Source organism: Haliaeetus albicilla, chromosome 7 (genome assembly GCF_947461875.1).
Source record: "Haliaeetus albicilla chromosome 7, bHalAlb1.1, whole genome shotgun sequence".
Classification (NCBI taxonomy): domain Eukaryota; kingdom Metazoa; phylum Chordata; class Aves; order Accipitriformes; family Accipitridae; genus Haliaeetus; species Haliaeetus albicilla.
Window position 1 is genome coordinate 1,749,560 of NC_091489.1, and position 25,323 is coordinate 1,774,882.

Sequence of the window (25,323 nt, forward strand, 5' to 3'; positions counted from 1 at the left end):
TGCAGCCCCCCCCCTCCCTTGTTGCCCCAGTGCCGTGGGGCTCGGTGCCGAAGAGGGGGGTGACACGGTCCATCGTGCGGGAGCCCCCGGCCACGGGGCATTGCCAACCCTGCAGCAGTGGCTGGCGGGAAGGACGATGCAGCCATTGCTGGTGGCTGGGGTGGGGGGGGCCAGGACCTTGGGGTGCTGCATGCCCACGGGTGCCCCCAGGGAGCGGGAGGCAGGCAGAGGGCAGCTGCCAGCCCTTCCCAGCCCCGTCACGGCCGCTGCACTCTTGGAGGAAGCCGCTCTGCTTTTTCACCCGGCGCTGGTTAAAAATACCACTCCCGATTTTAATACAGCGGCGGCGAGCGCTATTTTGGGCCGGGAGCAGGAAGCGAAACCTCGCGTGGGTCCCGGCCCTGCTCGTCCCCCCCACCTCCGAGCCACCCCCCGAGGTGAGCCGGGCGCCCGGGCGGCTGCGCCGGCACGGTGCCCGGAGGTGCCGGGGGCCGTGGGGGCTATTTGAAGCCCAGCAGCCGGGCGCCCTCCTTCACCTTCTGGGCCTTCCAGCGGAGCAGGCGGATGGCACGGAGGCTGAGCCGCAGCACTGCGTCGTACTTGAACACCAGCTTGTAGAAAGCGTCGGTCATGAGGGCACCGCTGGGGTCGGCGTGCTTCAGCGCGGCCATCGGCGTGTACGCCACGTTGGTTTGGTGCCGGAAGGGCGGCCGGGCCGCCTCGATCACCCGCAGCGTGTGCTGCATGTGGGGACGTTACTGTCCCCTTCCTGTCCCCATCCCCTCCTCATCCCCATCCCCATTCCCATCTCCATTCCCCATCCCCTTTCCATCCTATCTGCATCCCATCCCCATCTCCATATCAATCCCCAACCCCATTCCCATCCCACCCCAACCCCATCCCCAACCCCATTCCCATCCCATCCCATCCCATCCTAACCCCATCCCCATCCCCATTCCCATCCTATCTCCATCTCATCCCCATTCCCATCCTATCCCCGTCCCCAACACTTTCCCATCCTATCTCCATCCCATCCCCATTCCCATCCCATCCCCAGCCCCATCCCAATCCATCCCCATTCCCAGCTGGGCTCAGCCCCGTCAGGATGGAGCTCAGGGGGAAGCAGTTGCCAGGGTGGGCTCCCTGCCCCATGGCCAGCTGAGGGTCGCTGCACCTCGTTAGGGCTAATTGAGGCTTCTCTAGACAGCCCAGCCTAGCCTGGGGCTGCCAGGCCCAGCCAGGTGGGTGGGAAGAGGGCAGCCCCCAGCCTGGCAGGGCCACCCATCTGCCTGTCACCTCTGCGATGTCCTCGGGGGTCTGGCCCAGGCTGGCGAAGACGTCCTTGGAGTTCCTCAGGTAGAGGTTGGTGAAGATGTCGGCCGTCTCGGGGTCAGTCCGTGAGTAGTCGGTGCGTTCAGCTTCCTCGTACAGCTTTGCCTCGAACTCTGTCGTCACTGGCCCTGGCTCCACCAGGCTGATCCTGCCCGGGCACAGGGTGCTGGGGACCCCGGCACCCCCCAAACCCCTCCACCCCGGAGGGGGGGCTGCACCGGCCGCCAGCCCCCGGCACTCACGCCACGTTGAAGCGCAGCGCCTGCACCACCAGGCTCTCGCAGAAACCCTCCACCGCGAATTTGGAGGCAGCGTAGATGTCGTTGAAGACGATGCCTGGGTGGGTGTGGGGGGGTCCCAGTCAGGGCTGGGGGGGCTGGTCCCACCAGGGCACCCCGTATCCCCCCCCCTACCCTGCAGGCCCATGATGCTGCTGATGACCACGATGTGGCCCTCGCGGCGTCGCTTCATGTCGGGCAGCACCTCCTTGACCAGGCGGACGAGGCCGAAGAAGTTGGTGTCCATGAGGCTCTGCATGGCCGCCAGGCTCTGGCACTCCAGGGGTCCCACCATGCCCACCCCGGCGTTGCTGACTGTGGGCACGGGGCATCAGAGGGGCGTCCCCTGTGCTGGGGGGGCTCCCGCGCCCTGTGCACAGAGGGTCCCCAGCACGGGATACCCTGGGTGAGGAGGGTCCCCGGTATACGGGGGGTCCCCGGCACAGAGGGTCCCTGGTGCAGGATGTCCCCGGCACGGAGGGTCCCTGGTGCACAAGGTGTCCTTGGCACAGAGGGTCTCCAGCACCGGGCGCACAAAGGGTCCCCAGCGTGGGACGTGCTTGGTGTGGACAGTCCCCGGTGCACAGGGGTGTCCCCAGCACGGAGGGTCCTTGGCGCCAGGCTCCCCACCGCAGGGCACCGCGGGGACGCGGTGGGAGCAGCGGGGTCCCAGGGCTCACCCAGGACATCGATGTGGCGCCCGGGGATGCCGTCGAGGCAGGCGCGGATGGAGCCCTCGTCGCAGACATCCAGCTGCTTGATCTCCAGCGTCCGGCCCAGCGCCGAACCCGCCGCCGCCGCCAGCGCCCCGCTCCTGCCCACGTTCCTCATGGTGGCGATGACTGGGGGCAGAGGCGGCTCAGCCCCGCATGGGATCTCCCCTGGGAATTGGGGGGGGGGTCCCCCCCATCCCGCTCACCTCGGAAGCGGCGTTGCTTGTCCCGCGCCAGCCGGACAGCCAGCGCCAGCCCGATGCCGGAGGAGCAGCCGGTGATCAGCACCGTCTTGGGAGCCATGGCGTGGCCGTGGCCCCGCTCCCCCCGGCCCCCCGCCTTTAATAGCAGCTGGCCCAGCCCTGGGCCCCCCCCCCCCAAATCCAGGCCCTTAATCCTCCCTCACTAATCCCCCCCGCCCCGGGATTTGCCGGTCGGCCGCGTGGCTGAGCCGCACGTGGTGCCCGAGGAGCACAGAGGGGCCTTTGTGCGGGACCCAGGGCACCGTGGGGACATGGCAGGACATGGGGACACTGCCAGACATGCGCCCGCTGGCAGTGGGGGGCTGTGGGGACCCCATCTTTTCCTTTAGAGGGGGCGAGGCGGGAGCTCTGAAAAAATAACCTTTATTCTCACTGGTATAAAACACGTCACAGTTCAACTGGCCTTGCAGGGACGTGGGGGACGTGGTGATGGGTCCCCCCCTCATCCCCCCCACCCCCCCCAGGGACCCCACTCCTGGGGCTGGGGACCCCCAAGCCCACCTGGCCTGGGGACAAGGAGTGCCAGGCCCCCACGGGGACACTTGGGGGTGCTTGGGGCTGGTGCTGTCGGGTGGGGGGGAGAAAGTGCTTGAGTGTGGGGGTGCCCGGCGGTGCTGGCACCCCAGGACCCCGCGGGCAGAGCCGGCACCCGGGTTGCAGGGCGGGCGTCTGGTGGTGGAGGAGCCGTCCTCGTCCCTGCACGTGCTGTGCCGAGCTGGCCCCAATCCTGCCACCCCATGCCGGGCTGTGCCAAACCATGCCAGTGGTGCCGGGCTGCGCCATATCGGCGGCGCCAGGCTACGCTAAGCCGTGGTGTGCTGGTGGAGCCGGGCTGTACCGAGCTGTGCCGTGCCGGCCATGCCGCGCGGTGCTGGCGGTGCTGGGCTCAGAGGGCCACGCAGGTGCAGTAGTGCCGCAGCTTGCAGGGCAGAATGCCGCGGTTGATCTGGTGAAACTCCACGAGCTGAATGAGGTCGGCGAAGCGGGTCTGCCCATCGTCCATGGTGAAGTAGAGCCGTCCCTCCTCCTCGCTCTGCCGGGGGGGGACGGGGACACGGGTCAGCACCCCAAAGCCCCGGCACACCCTGGCAGCCCCCGGCCCCTCCTGGCCCCCCGCCGCCGGCACTCACCGGCAGGATGAGATAGTGTTTGACTCTTTGCAGGTGGCACAGGGACAGGACGAAGCCCTTGGGGTTGCGCTGGCTCTCCCGCACCAGGAAGACGCTGCGAGTCCCGGAGGGGGGCGGTGTCACTGCTGGCCCCCTCTGCCCCCGCTGTGTCACCCCTGGGGTCCCAGGTACCCCCCACAAAAGCCCTGGGGTCCTGTACCCCCTAGGACCCCTGTATCCCTCTGGGAGCCCCAGGGCCCTGTCCCTCCCTCCTCAAACCCCTGGGGGCTGCAGATCCCCTGCAAACCCTTGGGGGTCCCAACCCCCCCCAGGATCCCATGACCCCCCCAGCAAGTTTCCCCCCATCCCCTCAAGTGTCCTGCATCACCCCATGAGCCTCAGGGTCCTATAGCCCCTGGGGTCACGTACCCCCCAGGGGTCCCATGTCCCGTCCCCTCCCATGAGTCCCAGGGAATCCGAACCCCCCCGGGGTCCCATACCCGTCCACCAAGCCCTGACGGCCGATGAGCTGCTGGGTGTCCTCCCGGGAGATGCGCCCATGGAACCAGGGCTGGGTGCGGTGGATGGCTGCGGGGAGATGGGTGTCAGGCTTGGGGGGAACCCCCACCTGGGGCAAGGACCCCCCTCCCTCAGCACAACCTGGCTCTGCTGGATGGGACCCTGCGGCTGGGCGCTGCTCACCGGTGCTGAGCGGGGAGCTCTGGCAGGCTGCTGGCAGGCTATACCGGTGCGTTGTCTTCTTCTGGCCATGCAAAGCAAGGAGCGGGTGTTAGGGTGGGCTCGGGGGGGGGGGACACACCCCCCTCTGCACCCCTGCACCCCAACTCACCCTCCAGGCCTGTGCCTCCTCCAGGGCCACCGTCAGCACCTCACTGGGGTTCTCAATCACCCGGCCCGTGCACCCCGAGAAGTCCATGGCCACCAGTGCGTTGTCCGAGACGCTTCGCTACGGGGGAGCAGGGGGTGACCGGGGGGTTCCCCATGGGATGGGGGCTGCAAGGGGGGGTGGCACTCACCAGGGGTGTGGGGCCGATCCAGGGGGGCTGGTTCAGCCGTGCCTGCGCTTGCTGGTAGTTGCGGTAGAGCTGCATGCCATACTGGGGGGAACAGCCCCGTGAGATGGGGAGGGTCCCACGGGGCCTCCATCCCGCAGTGGGGTGAGGGAGCACCCACTTGGTGTGGGGACGGGGACCTCTGCATCCACCCAGTGTGGGGATGAGGACATCTACATCTACCCCGCATGGGGATGGGGACGCCCATCCTGCATCTTCTCTAGCACAGGGATGGGGACATCCCCCCAGCATCCCCCCAGCATCCTCCCAGCATCCCTCCAGCATCGCCCTGGCACAGGGCTGGTAACACCCCGGCAGGGCCAGGACTCACCTTGAAGAGGCGGAAAGCTGCCATCCAGCAGCTCCTGCTCTGCTCATCCTCGCTGCAGAGCAGCTTCAGGCCCTTCACGCCACTCCGCACCTTGTAAGGCTGTGGGGAGAGACCGGAGCCATCATGGGGCAGCCCCGGATGGTTTTTGGGGGGGGCAGAGATCCCTTGGCAGGGGAAGGCACAGGGAAGGACCGGGATCCCCGGCCCCCAGCCAAGCAGGGACATCCCCACCTTGATGCAGAAGCCGAACTCGGTGGGCGTCCCGTAGTGCTTCTTGCCCTGCGTCACGTAGTAGATGTTGGACTCGGTGAGGTCAGCGAAGTACTGGAGGTGCCGGGGGTCCTGGGGTGGGGGGGGGAGTCAGGGCCGGCCCCACCGCACCCCCCCGGGCCGTGCTCCCGCCTGCGCCCTCACCTTGGAGGTGCCCTTGGTGGAGTAGTAGAGCCCCGAACGGCGCAGGGAGAAGTAGAAACGCTTCCAGACCTTGCGCCCAGCTTCCCGCAGCTGCAGGAAGCCCTGGACCTCCGGGCAGCTCCCGGAGTTGAGAAAGTTCTGGGGGGGAGATGGGGGCTGAGGGGCACGGCGGGGTCCCCACGGCACAGAAAGGGTCCCCATGGCACGATGGGGTCCCCATAGCACAGCAGGATCCCCGCGGCACAGCGGGGTCCCCACAGCACAGAAAGGGTCCCCATGGCACGATGGGGTCCCCATGGCACAGCAGGGTCCCCACGGCACAGCGGGATCCCTATGGCACAGCCTGGCACGGTGGCCCCATACCTGGATGAGCTCGGAGTGTGCCATGCTCTTATTTGCCTCCAGGCAGCTGGACACCATCACCTCAGGGAAGAGGGACTGCTGGGGGGACAGGGGAGTCAGGGGAGACCCACGGGGTGCTCAGGGTCTCCGTGGGGCGTAGGGGTCCCTGTGGAGCACCCAGGTTCCCGTGGGACACCCGTGTCCCCGCGGGCTTTGCTCTGGCGGCCACGTACCGCGTTGCTCTTGAAGAGTTCGTACTTGGCGAAGTTCTTGCGGAAGACGAAGCGGCTGTCGGCGCCCGGGGGCCAGGAGCTCTGCACCTCCACCACCGACTCGTGGTCCTCCAGGCACCGCTCTGCGGGGGGGACGGGGCTCAGCGGGGCAGCCGGCGGGGGGTGGCCCCAGTGCCATGCCGCGCCGCGCCGTGCCGGCGCCTCACCCAGGGCCAGGTGCTGGTGTTGCTCGACCAGGGCCCAGCTGTGGTCCTGCAGCGCCCGCGTCCTCCGCACCAGCGTCTCGCACAGCTGCCGCGCCGTGGTCCCCGCCGACGCCTCCAGCGAGCGGCACGCGCCGTCCTCGCCAAACACCTTCACCACCTGCCGGCACGTGCCGGGGCGGGCGTCAGGGCACCCGGCGGGAAGGGATCCCGCGTCCCCAGGGTCTGAGCACCTCCCCATCCCCAGCCCCCTGACTCACATGGGAGATGCCTTCGCGGGGGGGGCCCTGCCCCAGGGCCGGGCTGCTGAGGATGGGCGAGTTGGAGGGGCTGCAGAGCTCGGGGAAGGGGTTGGGGATGCTGGGCAGCGACGAGGCGCGCGGCTCCTCCTCCGGCGGCTGCCGGCTGCGGGCAGAGAGGGGCTGAGCTCCCTCGGACCCCCCCAGCACCAGGTCCCGTGCCCCCATCCCCACGCCTGTGTCGCCCCTCGATCCGCTGGAAACCCCCCCCGACCTCCATGGGAGAGCCTCGACGTCCGGCCCCCCCACCACCCACCTGCTGCCGTGGATGAAGAGGGGCTGGGAGCGCTTGACCTCGGGGGGCCCCTCGCCCCCGTCCCACTCGCCGGGGACCCCCTCCTGCTCCGCGTTGCCCGGCCCAGGGGGCTCCCGGAGGCTGCTCTGCTGAGCCCCCCCGTCCATGGCATTATCTGGGGAGGGGGGAGAGAGCGGGTCCCGCACCGCATGAGACTCCGGTTCCTCGTCCCCGGGACAGCAGGGCTGGGGGTCCGAAGTCACGTGCGGGCAGCCCCCACCGGACGCTGTGCCAGACTCTACGTGGGCAGCACGCCGCCAGCCGCCGCCGCCGCACCGGCGCGGGCAGCCGGTGCCGCGGCGCTGCCAGGGGCTGCCCACCCTTGGCACCCTCCCGGGTGGTGTTTTTGCCGGCGCCCAGACAAGCGGTGAGTCAGCGCGCGGCGGCGTGACTCAGCACCGCCCCGCCTGCCCCCAGCCCCCCGCACCCCACGGGGGTCCGGCCAAGCCCCACACGGCTGCCAAGGGTTGGGGCGTCCCCGTCCATCCGGTCCCATCGCAATGCCGAAGCCGGAGGACAGGAGCGTGAGCCTGGCCACGAGCACAACCCCCTACGAGACAACTGAGAATCCCCCCCCCCCCCCCCCCCCCCCAGCGCCTCCACGTCCCACAAGGGACCCTCTCTGGTGCCCCCACGTCACCACTGAGAGCCTGGTGGCGCTGGGAGGTACCGGCTGAGCCAGACTGGGGCCGGTGGAGCTGAGTCGGGCTGAGCCAAACTGGGCCAAAGTGAGCCGGGCTGAGCCGGGCTGAACTTTGCCGGGCTGAGCCGCGGCAGGTGAGCATGGCGCCGGCGGGAGCAGGAAGCGGAGCGTGGCGGCGGCCCAGCCCAGACACCTCCTCGGGTCCGGCCAAACCAGTTCTGGCGGCCGCTCCCAGCTCCACCTCACCGCGCTGGCATCTGGGCCGGGGCGGCCGCGCCGGCAGGCCGGGGGCGAGGGAGCCGGCACCCTCGCCCGCCGTGGGAACTGCCCCGAGCCCGCCTGCCGGCACGGCCCCCCACACTGCGGCGTCACCCCTCGCCTCCGCCCAGCCGTCGGTGCCCGGTGCCGGCGCCCACGCGGTGCTGCAGCGCTCGGGGGACGCGTGGACGCCGGCCAGCGCTCCGGTTTCGGCCCCAAAACGATTCGGAACAGGGCTGCGGGATGTGCACAGCCGTGGGCCAGCCCTGCCACGGCACGGCACGGCTCGGCACGGCTCGGCACGGCCGGCCCCGCCACCGGTCGCCTGGGCCAGGCAGGGGCAGGCACAGCCCGGCCACGGCGGCGTGGGGCCGTCCGGCACGCGGCACACGTAACACACGCGCGGCGCCCACAGCCGCGCCGGCAGCACTCGGTGGCCACAGGTGTGCACGCACCAGGCCCCGCCGTTCCCGGAATGCCGCATGGGGCCGGGTTAATCATTCACCCGCTGCCCGTCCCTGTCTCCATCCCTGTCCCCCGCCTCCCGGCCAGCTCGGGGTCCAAGTCCATGGCCGGGCAGGACCGATGCCATCACGCGGCTGCTACCACCATCCCCATCCCATCATTCCATCCTTGTCCCTGCCACGTCCCCGTCCCTGCCCTGGCCGTCCCACCGGTATGGACCCTCCGCTCCATCCCCGCTCCCCTGCCCTGGCTGTGCTGGAGGGGCCGGGTCGGGGTCTCCCTGCCTGGCCAGGCCCCCCAGGATGAGCCTGGGGACACGGGGGACAGCCAGGGGTCACGTGGGGTGATGCTGGCCACAGTGGGACACGGTGCAGGGACATCCCAAGCCATGCAGGAGACACCGGAGGGGCTGACGGGAGATGTGACAGATAGGGACCCCACGGGGCCCTGGGATGGTGGCACAGCCCCAACGCCAACCTGCCAGCCCATCACCGTGGCCTCAGGTCACCCCGATGCCGGCCCTGTCCTGGTGGCCGTGACGGGGCTCTGATGGGGCGGTGATGATGGTGGGGGGACACAGGGTGTCCCTGGGGTCTGGGACAAACAGGAGGACCGGGGCCTTGGGGCTATGGGGCAAGGGGACCAGGGCCACCAGGGTTATGGGGTGGGGGGGGACTGGAGGGTGTCAGAATCATAGGGCTGGGTCCCAGGGCCACCATGTTTATGGAGTACAGGTATAGGGCCACCAGGTTTAGGGAACAGGGTCCCAGGGCCACCAACACTAAGGGATGGGGTCCCAGGGCCAGCAGGACTGTGGGGAGGGGGACTGGAGGTTGTTGAGGCTATGGGATGGGGTCCCAGGGCAACCAGGGCTATAGGGCAGGGGGACCAGAGCCACCAGAGCTATTAGATGGGGTCCCAGGGCTACCAGGGCTATAGGGCAGGGGGACAGGGGCCACCAGGGCTATGGGATGGGGTGCCAGGGCCACTAGGGCTACAGGGCAGGTTCCCAGGGCTACCAGGGCTATTAGACGGGGTCCCAGGGCCACCAGAGCTGTGGGGCAGGGGTCCCAGGGCCACCAGGGCTATGGGATGGGGTGCCAGGGGTGCCAGGGCCACCAGGGCTACAGGGCAGGTTCCCAGGGCTACAAGGGCTATGGGATGGGGTCCGAGGGCCACCAGGGCTACAGGGCAGGTTCCCAGGGCTACAGGGCAGGTTCCCAGGGCTACCAGGGCTATGGGATGGGGTCCCAGGGCCACCAGGGCTACAGGGCAGGTTCCCAGGGCTACCAGGGCTATTAGACGGGGTCCCAGGGCCACCAGAGCTGTGGGGCAGGGGTCCCAGGGCCACCAGGGCTATGGGATGGGGTCCGAGGGCCACCAGGGCTACAGGGCAGGTTCCCAGGGCTACCAGGGCTATTAGACGGGGTCCCAGGGCCACCAGAGCTGTGGGGCAGGGGTCCCAGGGCCACCAGGGCTATGGGATGGGGTCCGAGGGCCACCAGGGCTACAGGGCAGGTTCCCAGGGCTACAAGGGCTATGGGATGGGGTCCGAGGGCCACCAGGGCTACAGGGCAGGTTCCCAGGGCTACCAGGGCTATGGGATGGGGTCCTAGGGCCAACAGCTGTGGGCAGGGGTGCCGGTGGGTACCGAGACAGTGGGACAAGGCTCCCCGGGCGACGGGGGCTGCAGGACCGGGGTTGCGGAGGCTGCGGGGCGATGGCAACGGCGAGGCCGTGCCAGGGCGGCAGAGGAGGAGGAAGAGCTGGGAGGAAGGTGGGAGGGAAGAGGTGGAGGCGCAGCGGGGGCCGGGGTCATGCCGGCGGGATGGGGGCCTACATCCCGGGATGGCCAGCGGCCCCACGGTGCGGGGGACCCCCACCCCGGCCCCGTTCCTACCTGCAGGCGCCCGCCGTGTCCCGCCACCCTCCCGCCGGACCGGGGATTCCTGTTCTCCCCGGCTTTATCTACCTGCGCCAGCTCCCGCCCCCGCCTGACATCATGCTGCCCCAGGCCGGCTGCCCGGCACCTGCCCCCCCCCCCCGCCACCCAAGGGTGCCCACCCCCCCAAACCCCCAGCCTTGGGATGGGGCATCCAGCCTGGCCCCATGCCAGCATGGGGGGGGGTCCAAGCCCCCCCACCCCAAAGCTGCATCCCAGGACCCTGCAGTGGTGATGGGGAGTTTCCCACAATGCACTGGGGTGACCCCAGAGCCAGGCGGGGGTGGGGGGGGCAGAGCCGGGTGGGGGGGGTCCAGGCATCCTGCAGCCCCACTGGGACTGTGGCTGTCCTGGGGGTGTAAGTCCGGCATGGCCCAGCCTGGCCCCCCCCGGGGGTCCCCAGCCCCAGGCTGGGGGGTTTGGGTCGGTGCTCCCCTGGGACCCCACCCGGGGGGGGCTGGAAGGGCCCCACGGGGCTCTGTGGGGTGGGGGGTCCCACAGCGTCAGCCCAGGGACTGGGGCAGGTGGGGACCCCAGGGGGATGTCTCATGGGGGGGTCTCATGCAGGTGGCAGGGTCCCCTGGGGTATGGAGGGATCTGGGGACCCCACTGGGGGGGTGGGCTATGGGATGGGACCAGTGGGATGTGTGGGGGTCCCTTAGGGGAGCTGTGGGGGTCTCGCGGGAACAGAGGGTGGGGTCTGTCGGTGGGATGTGGGTGTCCTCATGGGGTGCTTGTGCCCCACAGAGTCCCCAGAGGTGTCCCCACGGGGGGTTCAGGGGCTCCCCGCGGGGGCCCTATGTGTCCGTGGGTGATCCCCTGGGGTCCGTGGGGGGGGGCGCCGAGGCCCTATAGGACCCCCACGGGGATGTTGCTGGGGGTCAGCGGGGGTGCCATGAGGGGAGGTGGGGGTCCCCTGGGTCTGCGGGGATCCCCGCGGGACTACGGAGCTCCCGCGGGGGTCGGTGCGGCTCCGCGGGGACCCGGCGGGCGGCCCCTCCGCTGCGCGTTCCTCCCGCCAGCAGGTGGCGCAATGCGACCCGCCGGGAGCAGACGAGGGTGAGCGGCCGGAAACGCTGCATCACGTGGTAGTACCCGGAAGCGGCGGGCGAGCGGCGGGACCGGGGGCAATGAGCGGCGGGGCCGAGGAGGAGGCGGCGGCGGTGGCGGTGGCGGCGGCTGGGGCTGAGGCTGAGGCCGAGCGGCGGGTCCGCATCGTGGTGGAGTATTGGTGAGCGTCAACGCCGGGCCCGGGCTCCTTCCCTCGGGGTCGTGGCGGCGGCGCCGGGGGCGAAGAACCGGGGGGACGACGACGAGGGGCCTTCGGGGGTGTGAGGGACCCGGAGGGGACGGTGGGGTGGGAGAGACGGGGATACTGGGGTGCTGAGGGCAGGAACTGGGGGACGGGGCATGTGTGGGCCTGGAGGGTGAGGGGGGGCTGATGGGGGGGCTCTGCGGGGCGGGGGGGGGAATTGGAGTGGACAGGAGTCGGTGGGCCGTAGGGAAATGGGATATGGGGGGGCTGAGGGGTGTAGGGAGCTGGGTAGTGTAGGAGCTGGGGGGCTTGTGGGGAGGAGGGAGGGAGTGCAGCGAGGTAGGAGGGGTTTTGGAGGTGCAGGGGGCTGTTGTGGAGGATGTAGGGGTGCAGGCGGTAGCGGGGGAGGAAGATGCTGAGGGGGGTCCTTTAGTTTGGGGTAGGGTTGGACAGGGAGTGTCTGGGCGAAGGATGCTGTCGGGGGCTCCCCACACTGCGGACTCAGCTCTCACCTGCTTCTCCCCACACCCAGCGAGCCCTGCGGCTTTGAGCCCACGTACCAGGAGCTGGCGAGCGCCGTGAAGGAGGAGTACCCCGACATCGAGATCGAGTCCAGGCTGGGGGGCACAGGTAAGGGCCTGTGGCAGCTGGCGCCATGCAGGGGTCACTCCTGGGGTATGCTGCAGTTGGGGTGACCCCGGCCTGCCCCCGCTGCAGTGCTGGGTGTCAGCCCTGTCTTTGGGGAGGGCAGAGGGGCTGAGCTGGTTTAAACTTTGTGGTGAGGCTGGGGGCGTTGTGCCCCAGTTGTCTGAGTGCTGCATATCACAGGGGCTACCCCTCACCGGGGTCTTGTTGGGTGCAGAGACTCTGGAGCCTGGGGGTCTGCCAGGAGCAGGGCAGGAGCCCCCTGAGCTCTCCAGGGGTGCACTGCGTGCTCTGCCAGCCCGGTCCTGTCACCAGGGGTACGGTCCGGTGGGTCTGGGGGTACCACCGTGTTGTTTCTGCCTCCTGGATGCTTGTGCCAGGGTTTGGTGTGGCAGGATCAGCTGCAGGATGGGCATGGGGGTTGATGGCACTGCACGGGGCAGGAGCATGGCTTACAGCTTGGTCCTGTGTGCTTTTAAGGTGCCTTCGAGATAGAGATCAACGGGCAGCTGGTCTTTTCCAAGCTGGAGAACGGAGGTTTTCCCTATGAGAAGGACGTAAGTACCTGGCACCGCAGGGTCCTTGCGTCAGCCAGGCTGGTGGCCGTGGGGAGGTTTGTTTTTGCAGCAAGCTCCCCTGTGACCGCTTTTTCTCTCAACATCTCCATTTCATCAACCGCCAGCTCTGCCCGAGCTCCGGTGAAGCCTCACAATCCCATCGGGCGTTGTTCCCCTTCCTGCCGGGACCCACTTCACATCCCGCTGTGGTACGGTGCGAGCCTGAGCCACTGCTCGTGTGGGTAGAGGGGGGGGAAGGTTCCTGGAGCTTCTTCTTTGGCATGGCCGTGATTTGGGCCCGTGGCACTGCCTGACCTCCATGTGTTGTGTCCAAGTGCTCCTGACCACCGCGTGTCCCCCCCAGTGTGCGCCTTCCGCCACCAGACCTTGTGGCAAGGGTGGCCCAGAGCGTGACCCCCCTCCCCTCTGTCTCCTCAGCTGATCGAAGCGATTCGCAGAGCGAGGAATGGGGAACCGCTGGAGAAGATCACCAACAGCCGCCCCCCCTGCGTCATCCTGTAGCCCTGCACCCAGCTGGGATCTCCCAGTGCCCTCGGCGTCCCCCCGCTTTGCTCCTTACTGCCTTCGTTAGCTTCCTGTATGACTGGGGATGGCGGGGGAGACCGGGGATGTCGAAGGAATGCGAGAGCGTAAGGAGCCTCCTAGGGAATGCCACCACTGCAGCACTGGGGGCGAGAGCTGGGATGGGCAGAGCTGTGGTACTGGTGTCACTGAGCCGGCTGTGCTGGGGGGGGCAGTTCTGGCCCATCTCTTTGGGTCGTGTGCCTGACCTGCTGTGGGGTGTAGCTGCGGCCTGGCGTGGCTCCCCTGCCTGCCTTTGCCTTCCCCCTTCCTCTGCATTTGCCTCCCCCCATGCCCAGCAGTGCAGGGGGGTTCTCCTCTCCCTCAGCCTCTGGGGATTTGGGGGCCCCCCATGAACGCTCTGCCCAGCCCTTGGGGGAGCCAGGTTGCACATTGAAGGGAACTTTGCAGCTCCAGACCTTCCAGCAGGTTAATGCAGAGAAAAAAACCACTCGCTGTAAACTTTAGCGTGATTTGTTAATGATTAAAGTCTCTCCTGTCACTGTTTAAACCAGTGCAAGGGCAGCGGGGACCGGCTGCCCCGGCTGGGCATGGGAACCCCGGCTTGGCTCCGTCCCCACGGCCAAGAGGTTTATTTAACGGCTGTGAGCTTCCCCCACCTCCCCGTTCTCAGGCTGTTGGCTCTGGCTTTCCACTTGTAATGACTCTGCCCTTCGCCACGGGGTGGCTGAGTTGGCGGAGGGGTCCCCTATTTATTCTATACTGTGTATAAACCCAACAGCCCAGTGCTGAATAAAGAACAGAGGAGAACGTGGCCCCTCTTGTGTCCCTTGACTACAGGGGTGGGACATGGGCACTGAGGCGCAAAAGTGGGGTTGGATCAGGTCCCGTCTCCTGCCTGCCCTGCCCTTGGTCGGCAGCCAGGCAGGATCAGGACTTTTACCCTCCAGGTAAGCAGGTCCTGCCCTTCGCTGCCTCCTCGGGTGGTGGCAGCTGAGGCCAGGAGGGAAGGGACACAATGGTCCCCGGGAGCTGTGCCAGCACTGGAGAAGGGGAAATCACACAGACAAGAGGAGTAGAAAAAAAAAAAAAAAACCAATGTACAATTATCAAATATACATCTCGGTGCGATACAGTCGGCTTCAAAAGAATCCAGGAGGAGCCAGGACACGAGCCCAGTGTCCGCCTGCTCTCAGTGCAAGTCCGTGTGTCCCGGCGCAACTGGGGTGCCGGGGGAGGAGGGCAGTGGTGGCGGTGACATTCATGGGATGAGCCGGACCGGGACAGCCCTGGAGAGGCAGTTGGTGATGGAGGAGCCTTTGGGGTGATGGTGGCGGGCTGTCCTTCTCCGGGCCGTGCTGGGGCCAAGCTCCCTGGGCTGCTCCCAGTCACAATCTGAGCACCATCTGGCTCAGCGCAGCTTGCAGGTCACCCACGCCGATGCCCAGCTCTGGGGGGGTGCCCAGGGTGACCTCTCTCTGTCCCCACACTTGCTGCCGCGCTGTCCTACAGCGTCCTGAGCTCTCCCAGCCCTCCGTGGCTGGTGTCACCCCACGGCGTTAGGGGCAGAGGGGACAGCCGCTGGCCCCGCGTCCGCGGCTCACCGCATGCTGTCCCTCCCCAACCTGCCTCGGCAGAGTCGGTGTGTGCGGCGGGGGGGGTCTCTCCACAGCTCGGCCCTACGCGGCCGTGTCGTCAGGTCTGGCCAGGCCGAGGTACTCGGGATTCTCGGCTGTGGACGTCGTGCTGGGGCCGCCCTCAGGACCACCGGTCTTGGGGGGGTCCTGGTTCCAGTAGTAGGGGTTGTCGAAGGCCTGGCTGAAGGGGCTGGGGACAGGCGGGCCAGGGGGTGCCAGGTACTCGGGGTTCTCCACAGCATGGCCGAAGGGTCCCGGGAAAGGGTGCTTGGCTTCCTTGATGAGCCCGTTCTTACCCTGGTGCCCTTTGGGCTTGTCTGGCGGGGATGGGGGTGCACGGGGGTGCCGGGGTGGGGACCGCCGCTCCCCGGCCTGATTCACGTACTCTGCAGGGTCGAGGGATGAGTTAGGGAACACCGCGGCTGGGCTGGGTGATGGGGTGGGCAGGCAGCCCCCACCTCCCGCAGGGTCCCCCCGTCCCCTCCTACCTGGCATGACGGTGCGGGGGGCCGGGGCAGTGAAGCCCTCGGGGTCCAGGCCCTCGCTCTCCTCGGCCGTCAGCCCGGTGGGATCCTCGCTGTACCGTGGCAGGGTGCTGGGCTCCCGCACCGACGGGCTCTGCAGGGCCGCCTTGACGCCGCCGTCCCCCTCTGGCACCTCCGGCACGGGGCTCTCCGGACCCTCTGCCAGGCCCTGGGGGGGGAAGGGGAAGGTGGCCAAGCCCTCGCCCTCCTCCACGTCGGCCGGGGTCTCCGCCGTGCTCTGGGTGCAGGAGAAGGCACAGAGTCGGGCACTCACAGCCCACGCTGAGGACGCTGTCCTGGTGCCCGCAGACGGGGTCTCAAGACAGTGCATGGGGGGCTTTGCACCCCACATCTCTCCAGCACTGACACGGCTGCAGCCTTGCCCTGGGCTGCCCCAGCACCGGGTCACCCCCCACCTCTGCCAGGAAAGGGGGGCTCCTGCTTGACCCCCCCCTTTCCGCATCCCACCTACCCGTGTGGAGGAGATGCGGCTGCGGTAGGTGGTGGAGGTCTCGGCGCTGAAGAAGCCCTGGTGAGGGACCAGGTACTCCTCAGCATCAACCAGGTCATCCATGTCCTCCTCCTCAAGCAGGGCCCGGTAGAAGGTGCTGTCGATGGAGCCGGGCAGCCCGACCATGTCGTTCTAGGGGTGAGGGCAGCGGTCAGTGCTTGCACCGAGGTGCCGGCAGGGTGACAGGACCCCCGGGGACCTGCGTACCTGGATGACCACAAAGCGCTGGGGGTCCCGGGCCATGCGGGAGAACTCGGTGACCAGCTCCCGAAACTTGGGCCGACACTCGGAGTCGATCATCCAGCCTGGGGCAGAGCCGGGCACCGTAAGGGCCGGGAATGAGGTGCTACCGTGGCACCCTGTCCCCGTGCCGTGTCCTTGTCCCCCTCCCCGTACATTTCACCATGATCATGTAGACGTCAATGGTGCAGATGGGCGGCTGCGGCAGCCTCTCGCCCTTCTCCAGCAGGTCGGGGATCTCCCGGGCAGGGATGCCGTCATAGGGTTTCGCCCCGAAGGTCATCAGCTCCCACACGGTGACACCTGGGGGGGGACGGGGACAGGGGTGAGTGATGCCCCGGGCCCCACTGCGCACCCCCCACAGTCCCCAGCCCAGGGACGGGGCCACCCCGACATACCGTAGCTCCAGACATCACTCTGGTGCGTGAAGCGCCGGCGGAGGATGGACTCCAGCGCCATCCACTTGATGGGGACCTGGGACAGGAAGGACAGAGAAGTGAGCAGGATTTGGCCGGGGCGGGGGGGTCTGCTTGTCCCTGAGGGGGAGCATCATGGTCCCATCACTCTGTCCCTGCATCCGCAAGCCCCACCTTGCCGCCGTCAGCGTGGTACTCGGTCTCATCGATGTCGAGCAGCCGGGCCAGCCCAAAGTCGGTGATCTTGACGTGGTTGGGGCTCTTGACGAGGACATTGCGAGCAGCCAGGTCCCGGTGCACCAGCCGCACCTCCTCCAAGTAACTCATCCCCTGGGGGTGGCATGTGTCAGGCTGGCTCCGTCCCCCCCTCCCACCGTGACACCCCCCCACCCAGGTCCCCCTAGACCCCCCCCCGTCCTACCTTGGCGATCTGCACACACCAGTTGAGCAGGTCCTGGGAGCCGATGCGGTCCTTGTTCTCCCGCACATAGTCCAGAAGGCAGCCGTAGGGCATCAGCTGTGTCACCAGCTGTACCGTGGAGGTCAGGCAGATGCCCAGCAGCCGGGACACGTAGGGGCTGCCCACCCCTGCCATCACGTAAGCCTCCTGCAGCAGGGTTGGGGGGGGGCGGTCAGGCTGGATGGGGGCTACCGCCGGCACCGCTCACCCACCAGCACCGCTGGCACACTCACGTCCAGGATTTCCTTGTTGGCTTTGGGCGACGTGTTCTCTCGCAAGACCTTGATGGCCACTGGGATCTTCACACTCTCCCCGTCGGGGATCCAGATGCCCTGAGGGAGGGGGAACATGGGTGAAGGGGTGCGGAGAGGGGAAGGTCCCACCCCGCTGGCGGCGGCACCCCCCACCCCTCACCTTGTAGACAGTGCCGAAAGCGCCGGAGCCTAAGACTTTCACTTTTTTGAGCTCCGTCTCTTTCAAGATCCGCATCTGAGCCTGGTTGGGGAGGGCCCCGCTGGGCGTCAACGGCTCCACCAGCTGCGGGGCACAGACGGGTGAGGGGGGGCCGGGGCTGGGCTCCTGGCACCCCCCCGGCACCAGGGATCCATCCCCCTCTGGAAGAGCCGCAAGTCCCAGCGTCCCCACCTCGGTCTCCTGCAGCAGGCGCCGCATGGTGTGCTTCCGCTCCTGCTGCCGCCGGCGCTTGACGCAGACGACGGTGATGAGCAGGAGGACGACAACCAGCAGAGCCCCCACCACGCCGGCGATGATGGACGTCACCTGGCTGCGAGATAGGACGTGACCGGGGTGGGGGAGATGGTGACAGGGTAGGGGTCCCGGCTGGAGGACCCCCCCCTCCCAGCGCTCAGAGGGGTGGGAATCAGGGTGGCACCGGGCACCCGCGCTCGTACCTTGGCTTCTGGTCCACGGGACAGCCGTCCTCATCCCGGATTGTGCACCTGGGGACAGAGTGTGCAGCAGCAGCCCCCCCGTCAGCGGCACGCCGCGACCCCCTGCCCATGCCCGGCCGGACCCCACCAACCCCCCCAAGACTCACGAGTGGGTGCAGTTGGTGGGGCAGAGCTGGCAGACGCCGTCTTCGTCCGGGTACTTCCAGACGGGCACGAAGGAGGCGTCCGCCTTCACCCCGCTGGGGCAGCGCCGCACGCACTGCTGCGCGTCCTTGTAGTGGGCGCAAGCCACGCACTGGTCTGCCTCCTGTGGGGAGAGGTGGGGGGGGGGGGGGTTGTAAGGGACACAGGGGTCCAGGGCCACCCCCCCACATCCCTCCCCATCCTCACCGATCCGAAGCAGGTCTCGGTGCCGTTCTGGGGTTGGCACTCGGGGTGACAGGGCAGGCACCGCGTCCCGTTGGCGTGCTCCCGGACGGCTCTGCAGGGCGAAGGGACCATGGGGTGGGTGCAGTGATGGGGTCCCGGACCCCCTGCAGCGGGGGGGTGGGGGGGCTCTGCCCGCCATCCCCGGTGCTCGCCGCTCACCCGTCCAGGAGGTTGCAGGAGGCGACGCACTCCTGGCCGCGCAGGAACCGCTCACAGGTGACGCACTGGGTTGGACCGGGGCCCCAGCAGTGCCCGTGGGCACAGAGGTGGAAGCAGACCAGCCCCTCGCTCTCTGCAGGGGAGCACCGTGAGCGACGGCGGGGGGGGTGTCCGCCAGCTCCCCCCGCCCCAACCCCGTCCCCCATGGGTGCTGCTTACCGCACTGTTCAGGGGGCTTGTTGTGGGTCTGGAAGAGGCGCTGGCGGGGGTTACGGAAGATGCTGCCCCACGGCACCTTCTGGAGGAAGCAGAGCTGGGGGTTGTGGTGGACGAGCACCATCCCGCTGCTGATCTCCTGCAGGGCACGGAGCCCCAGCGCCCGCACCGCCAGGTCCCGCAGCGTCAGCGAGTAGGCGCCGCTGCCGAGACACCGCCGGGTGAACGCGTGCAGACCACCGCCACCCCCCCCCCCGTGTCCCCCCACCCTGCGTCCCCGCTCACTTGTGCAGCACGCGGCCCCGGATGACCCGCAGGTTTTGGAAGACGCCCAGGTCCTGCAAATCGGGTGGCCAGGCGGCGATGTAGAGGAAGCCTGTGGGGAGCCGAGCGTCACCACCCCGTGTGTCCCCCCCTCCCTGCATCCAAAGCCCCCAGCCCCTGGCTCCCTCCACGCTCACCCGTCAGCTCTTCCAGGCTCTCGAAGATCCGCAGCAGTTTGGGGTCCAGGGGCGGCGTGTTGGTGCTGGGGTCCCTGCCAGGGATGGGAGGGAGGTTGGGGGGGGTGTCCCAGCAGCTGCCCACAGGCTTGGGGGGGTGACAAGGAACTTACCCAGCGAAGGTCTCGGGCAGGAAGGCCAGGCTGCCGAAGATCTTGGTGCAGCCAGCGAAGTGCTGGATGTTGGAGGCATTCACGGCGCGGACACCCTTGAGGAAATCCACTCCCAGCCCGTAGCACACTGCGGGGGGCAGGGGGGACAGCAGGGCTGGGGTGCTCCGCCGGGACCCCCACTCCCCCCAAAACACTCACTGCTCCTGCCCTGCCAGCCATGGAGGGACACCCCCCCTCAGGGCATAGCCAGCACCCCCCACACCCCCTTGGGTCCCCAGAACCACCCCCCCCTTTAGGTGCCAGGGGGGCTGCTCACCCTCCGGGCAGGGTTTGCTGCACTTCTCGCATTTCTGGACGTTGTTGACTGTGACCTCCTGGCTGTTCTGGGGGCACACGAGGGTGCAGGACCCCACCTCCGTTGCGAGGTAGTTATCTGGGGGAGGGGGGCAGAGGGGGAGGTCAAGGCCACGGCAGTTCGGCACTGGACACCCCCCCCCCCACCAGCCAGAGCCGGCATGGCACTCACAGGGACACTGGCTGACGCAGCTGGCACCGAAGGTGTATCGCCCGTCGCGGTTGGGCACCGACTCGAAGGTGTCGGAGTTGTAGATGACGAGGGGGGGACAGTGCAGCTCGCAGATCCCGCTCCGGTTGAAGTTCAAGCACGCCTTGAGGAGGGGGACAACAGCTGGTGTGAGACTCCGGCATCCCGTACCCCCGTCCCGGGGACCCCCCCGTCCCTGGTGCCCCCCATCCCCGGTACGCACCAGGCAGTCGGAGTGCTTGGGGCCGGTGCAGCCGGCGGCACACTGCTCGTGGCAGCAGTCCGTCGGCTTCGTGCCCTTGCAGCGGGGGCAGCCGTGGCAGATGCTGTTGGTTACTGGCGGGGGGGGGGGGGGAAGAGGGACACGGTGGGGAACGGGGACCCCGACGGCGGCTCCCCCCCCCCTCCAGGGGATGTGGGGGTCCCCAAGATGAGGAGCTGGGGGGGGTAGGTGGGTTCCCAGGGCAGGGAGCTGGGGCGGGGGGGTCCCTGTGGTGGGGATTCGGGTGCCAGGCGGGGACAGTGGGGCAGGGATCGGGAGGGGAAAGTGGGGATCCCCAGGGCAGGGATTTGGGGGTGTAAGCGGAGGGCCCCGGGGCGGAGATTTTGGGGGTCTCTGGGGCAGGCATTTGGGTGCCAAGTAGGGGTCAATGGGACGGGGATTTGGGGGGACGGGTGGGGGTCTCCAGAGCAGGGATTCTGGGGGGCCCATGGGGAGTTGGGGGGGGGCAGGTGGAAGGTCCAGGGAGTCTCTGGGGCCAGGATTTAGGTGGCAAGTAGGGGTCAATGGGGCAGGGACATGCAAAGGGAGGGGGGGTGTCCCAGGGATTTTGAAGGACCCCACAGAGCAGGGGCTTTGGGGGTTCCTGGGGGGGGGGGGCAGAGCTGTCTGCGGGCCCCATACTCACGCGTCTGGCAGTCCTGTGGCCCCTCGCCCCAGCAGCGCCCCTCAGCACACAACGCCTGGCAGTCGGGACCTGTGCCGGGGGGGGGGCAGCCGTGAGCGGGCAAATGCCGTGGTGTAATGGCAACCCCCAGACCCCCTCCCTGGGTAAAAACCCCTCTGCCCCGCTGGGGTGCCAGTGCTCACAGCTGCGGTTGCGGGTGCTCTCCACCCGGGTCTCTCCGCGGAGCTCGTTGTGCCGGTGGAAGATGTCAGACCACAGGATGGTCTCCTGGAAGCAGAGCTGGGGGTTCCTCTCGATGCGCACCCCCCCCTTCAGGATCTCTGTGCAGGGACAGCATTGGGGGGTGGGGGGCATATCAGCATGGGGATGGAGGGGGGGGTCCTGCAGCGCCATGGGGACTCCCAGCCCTGGGCAAGGACCTGGAGCCCCATGGGGACACCCAACCCTGGATGGGGGACCTGCCACCCCATGGGGACCACCCAGCCCCAGGCAGGGCAGGGGCTATACCGGGGACTGGCAGCCCCAGGCAGGACCAGCAGCCCCGTGCGCCCACCCCAGGCAAGACCCGTCGGCTCCCAGCCCCAGCAGCAGCAACCCGCAGCCCCGAGCACCCCGGGGAAGGGATCCCCGACCTGTGAGATGCCGCATGCCGAGCTGGCGCAGCCCCGGCGTGCCGGCGGGGCCGGCGTTGCCCACCACGGCCAGGGCGTAACGCTCCTGGAAGAGCTGCGTCCCCCGGATGATGCGCAGGCTCTGCAGCTCCAGCCAGCTCACTTGGTTCTCCGCGATCAGCACGTAGCCCTGCACCTCCTTGATATCCTGGGGATGGGGAGGGACGGAGGGGGGGGGTGAGGGGCCGGTCGGACCCTCGCCACCACCCCGGGGTGTTCCCCACCCTGCGCACCTTGAGGAAGGTGGTGTCGGCGCCGGGGGGCAGGTAGGTGAGCTCCAGGTTGCCCTGCACCACCTGGCAGCCCTGGTAGAGGTGCCGCAGGGTCTCGTAGTGGCTTTCGGGGCTGGAGGGACGCAGCAGCTTCATGTCGGTGCCCGTGCAGACTGCAGGGACGGGAGCGGGAGCTCAGCGGGTTCCCCTTCGCCTGGCCCATCCTCGCCCCCGCGGGGAAACCGAGCCGGCGGCGGCGGCGGCGGCGGCACCGGCCTCCGCAGGAAACGCTGCGGGATCCGGCGGCGGCCGTTTATCTCCGGGGCTGCTTCCAACAGCTTCCGATGGGCTTCCTGGATCGCCGCTCCCCCGGCTCCCACCCCGGCACGCGGCGAAGCCGCTCCCGCTTTGGCACCAGGCCCCGGCACGAGGGACGGCCGAGGGACGACGTCGCCCCGTGCCCGCGGTGGGCGTCGGGTGCTGCTGGGGGGGGTGCCAGGCTGGGACCCATAAGAACCGGCCGTGCCGGGGGGCCGGAGCGGGGGGCCGCGGGCAGGAATGCTCTGCCCACGCCGGCGAGGGGGGGCCACGCCAAGACAAGACCCGATTGTTGAGCAGCGGCGACGGCTGCTGCCGGAGCCTGGCCGGCCCCATCCCACGGCGGGGGCTGCTGCTGGCCGGGAGACCATCCCCGGGGCATCGGGTCGGGTGGGGGGATGCAGGGTAAGGGGAGGTGGGGGGGTGCAGGAGCCCGCCCTGGGCCGGGCTGGTGAGTCACGGCCGCGGGTGGCACGGGGCCCCCGGCCGCCCGCTCCCAGCAGGAACCGCCTTTTCAGGTCGGGCGTGTTTGGGGAGCAGCGGTGACGCAGGGCTGGCGGGCACGGCCCAGCCCCGGCGCGCCCGCAGCCCCCGGCACCCCGCCACCACGCCGGGGTGACCCCCCCCGACACACAAGATCCCAATCCGGCTCCGACACTGACCCCGGCACGGCTCCGGTGTCACCGGCCATGAGCCGCCACCGTCCCCTCCCCGGGCACCGGGCAGGGGGACACCGAGGCACACGGGGGTCAGGCAGCCGTGCCCTGCCCTCTGCCCAGGGCAGGGGTTTGGCGTCCCGGTCCCCGGCTGGAGGGGGCTGCCGGCCGTGCCGCGGCTGAGTGACAGCCCCCGGTGCCGGCAGCTGCCTGCACAGCCTCATGGCCGGGGGACCAGGCTGGCAGCCACCTCCTCTGCCTGTTCCAGGGCCGCTGAGCCAGGGAGAACCCCCCCCACAAGCAAAGCCAGGGAGGAAGAAGCTCTCCGAATTTGGGGTTCAGCTCGCACCCCACCGTGGTGGCCTCGGCTGTGCAGCGGAGGGTCCTCCCCGTCCCCCCGGGAGGAAACCGCGCTGTTGCGGCAGGCGGCCAAAGCTCAAGGTCTGCCTTCCACCTGCCCCGCGGCGCGGGCAGAAGATGCCGAGAGCTTTCCCAGGGCGAAGGGCAGGTGGGACGGGCGAGCGGTGGCAGGGCCAGATCCTGGTGGGATCCCGGCTCCGTCCCGTGGGCTTCGGCCCTGTCTGCTCCTCCGGGTCCCTGGCCGGGCACCGGGAAGGGCAGTCAATGATCCATCCTGCCTGGCTCACTCTGGTGGGTAGCACCACCACAGATCGCCCCGTCTGCCCGCAGGCAGCCGCCGAGGTGTCCGGCAAAGCCCGTCGGCCACGTGCCCCTGGGGCTGCCCCAGGTCCGGTGCTCCTTGAGCTGGGGCTGCCGGTGAACGCCTCCCAGCCAGCACACGGATCGGACTCCAGGGACAGGGTTGGGGCTGAGGGGGCACACCAGCGTGTCCCCAGTCTGGAGCTGGGAGCTCTCCCCGGCACAGACCCTCTGAGTGGGGCGAGCCGAGGGGTGCCTGGAGCGGAGACTCCCCCCGGCGAGTCCCCACATCCCTGCCCCACAACCCTGCACCGGCTCAGCCCCACCAGGCATTTGCTTCCCAAAACTCCCCCAGTGCCAGACCTACCCCCCCAAAACTGGGCTGGCATGGAGGCAGCGGGCAGGCCCGGAGCAGCCAGCGGGGTCAAATCCCACCGGTCATTTTTGGGGCTGCTGATGCCAACTTTGGGGTCACCAGCCCCGTCCCCTGCTGTCCCTCGTCCCCTGCCAGCCCCGTTCCCTTGTGCCCGGCCGAGGCCTCGGGACAGGCAGGGCTCCTGTCCAGGCTGCTCCCGCTCCCTCCCCGGCCGCTCTCCCGGGCTGGGCAGGGTGCGGCACGTCGAGAATGTGGATGGGAGCGACGGGGACGCACCCACTCACCCACCCACCCACCCACCTACCCGCTCCGTCGGGCACCGCGCCTGCCCCAGCACCCCACGGCTCCCTGCCCTGCCCCCCAAAACTTTCCCGTGGTTCCGCGGAAAGGAACCCCGAGAAGTTGGGGTCCCCCCGTTCCCGTTTCCCCAGACGTTACCGGAGCCCTTGGGAGCACCCGCAGCCGGGGGGTGTGTGTGTGGGGGGGTGTCCCCCAAACTCCTCCCGGGACAGCGGACCCGAGGCTCGTCCCGTTCGGAGGGGGGGGGGGGGGGCTGGGGCACAGCGGGCAGGGCAGCCCCGTCCGGCCCAGCGCCTCCCAGTCCAGCCCAGTCCGGCCCCCCAGCCCCTGCGGGCGATGGCGGCGTGGGGCCGCCGGGGACGCGCTGCCCGCGGCGGGGAGAACCGGGGGCGGGGGGGGGGACGACCGGGGAGGGACACGGGACGGTGCCGTCACTTTCAACCGAGCAGCCCCCGCGCACCCCGCAGCTACCTCCCGATCCGCACCCCCCCACCCCGGTTTCCCCCTCGGTGTCCCGTCCCCCCCCCCCCCGGTGCCGGTCGCTCCGGTGCAAAACTTTGCACAAAGTCCCGCCGCCGAGGGGACGCTCCCGCGGCCGGCTGTCCGCCCGATTCCCGGTGTCCTCCCGTTCCCCGGGGTCGTGAGTGTGTGTGCCCCCCCCCCCCGCTCCCCCCGCGCTGTCCCGGTGGGACCCACCTTCGGCGGCGGCGGCGGGGCAGAGGACGGCGAGCAGCAGCCCGGCGCCGAGGCAGCCTCCGGCGGGGATCATGGTGCTCAACGCGGGCCGCGGCCCATGGCCCCCCCCCCGGCCGCTCCGGGAAAGTTTGCGGTGCGGAGCCGCCGCCTCCCGCCGCTCCCGGGCTCCGCCTCGCGGGGCCGCGCCGCGCTCCCGGACCCGGCCCCGGCCCCGGGCGAGGGCGCGCCGCCCGCCGCAACACCCCCCCCCGCGCGCTCCCGCCGCCCGCGCGCGCTCCCGGAGGCCCCCCCCCCCCCCCCCCCCCCCCCCGGTGCTCCCCCGTCCCGGGGTTCTGCTGCGGTCCCGGTGCGGAGCGGGGGGTGCGGAGGCTTCGCCGTGGGGTCGCCTGGATTGGGGGGGGGGGGCGACAGACAACGAGCCCGGTCACCGGTGCAGGGGAAGGGGGACAGGGACGGTGATGCTGCTCCTGGGTTTGGAGGGGACAGGCCCGGGCGGTGGGGGGGACACACAGGCCTGGCACCGAGAGACAGTCCCGGGGTACGGGGACAGACCGGGGGTACGGGGACAGACACGGAGTACGGGGACAGACCCGGGGTATGGGGACAGACGCAGGGTACGGGGACAGACACGGGGTACGGGGACAGACGCGGGGTACGGGGACAGACAAAGGGT

The 25,323-nt window shown here is 69.4% G+C and overlaps 4 protein-coding genes across 6 annotated transcripts; 1 reads left to right on the plus strand and 3 right to left on the minus strand.

Annotated features, from left to right (window-relative positions):
• Nucleotides 1-306: 306 nt before the first annotated feature.
• Nucleotides 307-2,670, minus strand: LOC138685790 (retinol dehydrogenase 8-like). Its single transcript, XM_069786139.1, has 6 exons — nt 2,530-2,670; nt 2,291-2,452; nt 1,746-1,925; nt 1,575-1,668; nt 1,297-1,480; nt 307-740 (listed from the first exon to the last, which is right to left on the minus strand). The coding sequence occupies exons 1-6, from the start codon at nt 2,624-2,626 to the stop codon at nt 501-503; spliced, it is 957 nt and encodes a 318-aa protein (XP_069642240.1). The 5' UTR covers nt 2,627-2,670; the 3' UTR covers nt 307-500.
• Nucleotides 2,671-3,360: 690 nt separating this feature from the next.
• Nucleotides 3,361-10,336, minus strand: GRB7 (growth factor receptor bound protein 7). Of its 3 annotated transcripts, none has more exons than XM_069786143.1 (15): nt 10,152-10,336; nt 6,847-7,000; nt 6,552-6,696; nt 6,295-6,451; nt 6,089-6,210; nt 5,877-5,951; nt 5,514-5,651; nt 5,331-5,441; nt 5,100-5,198; nt 4,733-4,813; nt 4,546-4,662; nt 4,398-4,458; nt 4,196-4,283; nt 3,717-3,810; nt 3,361-3,619 (listed from the first exon to the last, which is right to left on the minus strand). In XM_069786143.1, the coding sequence occupies exons 2-15, from the start codon at nt 6,990-6,992 to the stop codon at nt 3,473-3,475; spliced, it is 1,581 nt and encodes a 526-aa protein (XP_069642244.1). In that variant the 5' UTR covers nt 6,993-7,000; nt 10,152-10,336; the 3' UTR covers nt 3,361-3,472. The 3 variants fall into 3 exon arrangements, with proteins under 3 accessions (XP_069642244.1, XP_069642241.1, XP_069642243.1); XM_069786140.1 differs by having other exon boundaries at nt 5,877-5,954; XM_069786142.1 differs by lacking the exon at nt 10,152-10,336 and having other exon boundaries at nt 5,877-5,954; nt 6,847-7,104.
• A 937-nt stretch (nt 10,337-11,273) lies between these two features.
• MIEN1 (migration and invasion enhancer 1) lies at nt 11,274-14,008 on the plus strand. The gene is made up of 4 exons (XM_069786389.1): nt 11,274-11,424; nt 11,981-12,078; nt 12,574-12,650; nt 13,089-14,008. The coding sequence occupies exons 1-4, from the start codon at nt 11,324-11,326 to the stop codon at nt 13,170-13,172; spliced, it is 360 nt and encodes a 119-aa protein (XP_069642490.1). The 5' UTR covers nt 11,274-11,323; the 3' UTR covers nt 13,173-14,008.
• A 647-nt stretch (nt 14,009-14,655) lies between these two features.
• Nucleotides 14,656-24,836, minus strand: ERBB2 (erb-b2 receptor tyrosine kinase 2). Its single transcript, XM_069786386.1, has 27 exons — nt 24,651-24,836; nt 21,666-21,817; nt 21,394-21,580; nt 20,944-21,081; nt 20,762-20,830; nt 20,077-20,189; nt 19,836-19,977; nt 19,626-19,742; nt 19,310-19,436; nt 19,158-19,231; nt 18,982-19,072; nt 18,700-18,899; nt 18,481-18,613; nt 18,283-18,373; nt 18,039-18,199; nt 17,893-17,940; nt 17,627-17,765; nt 17,396-17,518; nt 17,215-17,313; nt 16,943-17,128; nt 16,696-16,851; nt 16,504-16,579; nt 16,262-16,408; nt 16,073-16,170; nt 15,827-15,997; nt 15,319-15,592; nt 14,656-15,216 (listed from the first exon to the last, which is right to left on the minus strand). Exons 1-27 carry the CDS (start codon nt 24,721-24,723, stop codon nt 14,873-14,875), a joined length of 3,729 nt encoding a protein of 1,242 aa, XP_069642487.1. The 5' UTR covers nt 24,724-24,836; the 3' UTR covers nt 14,656-14,872.
• Nucleotides 24,837-25,323: the final 487 nt, after the last annotated feature.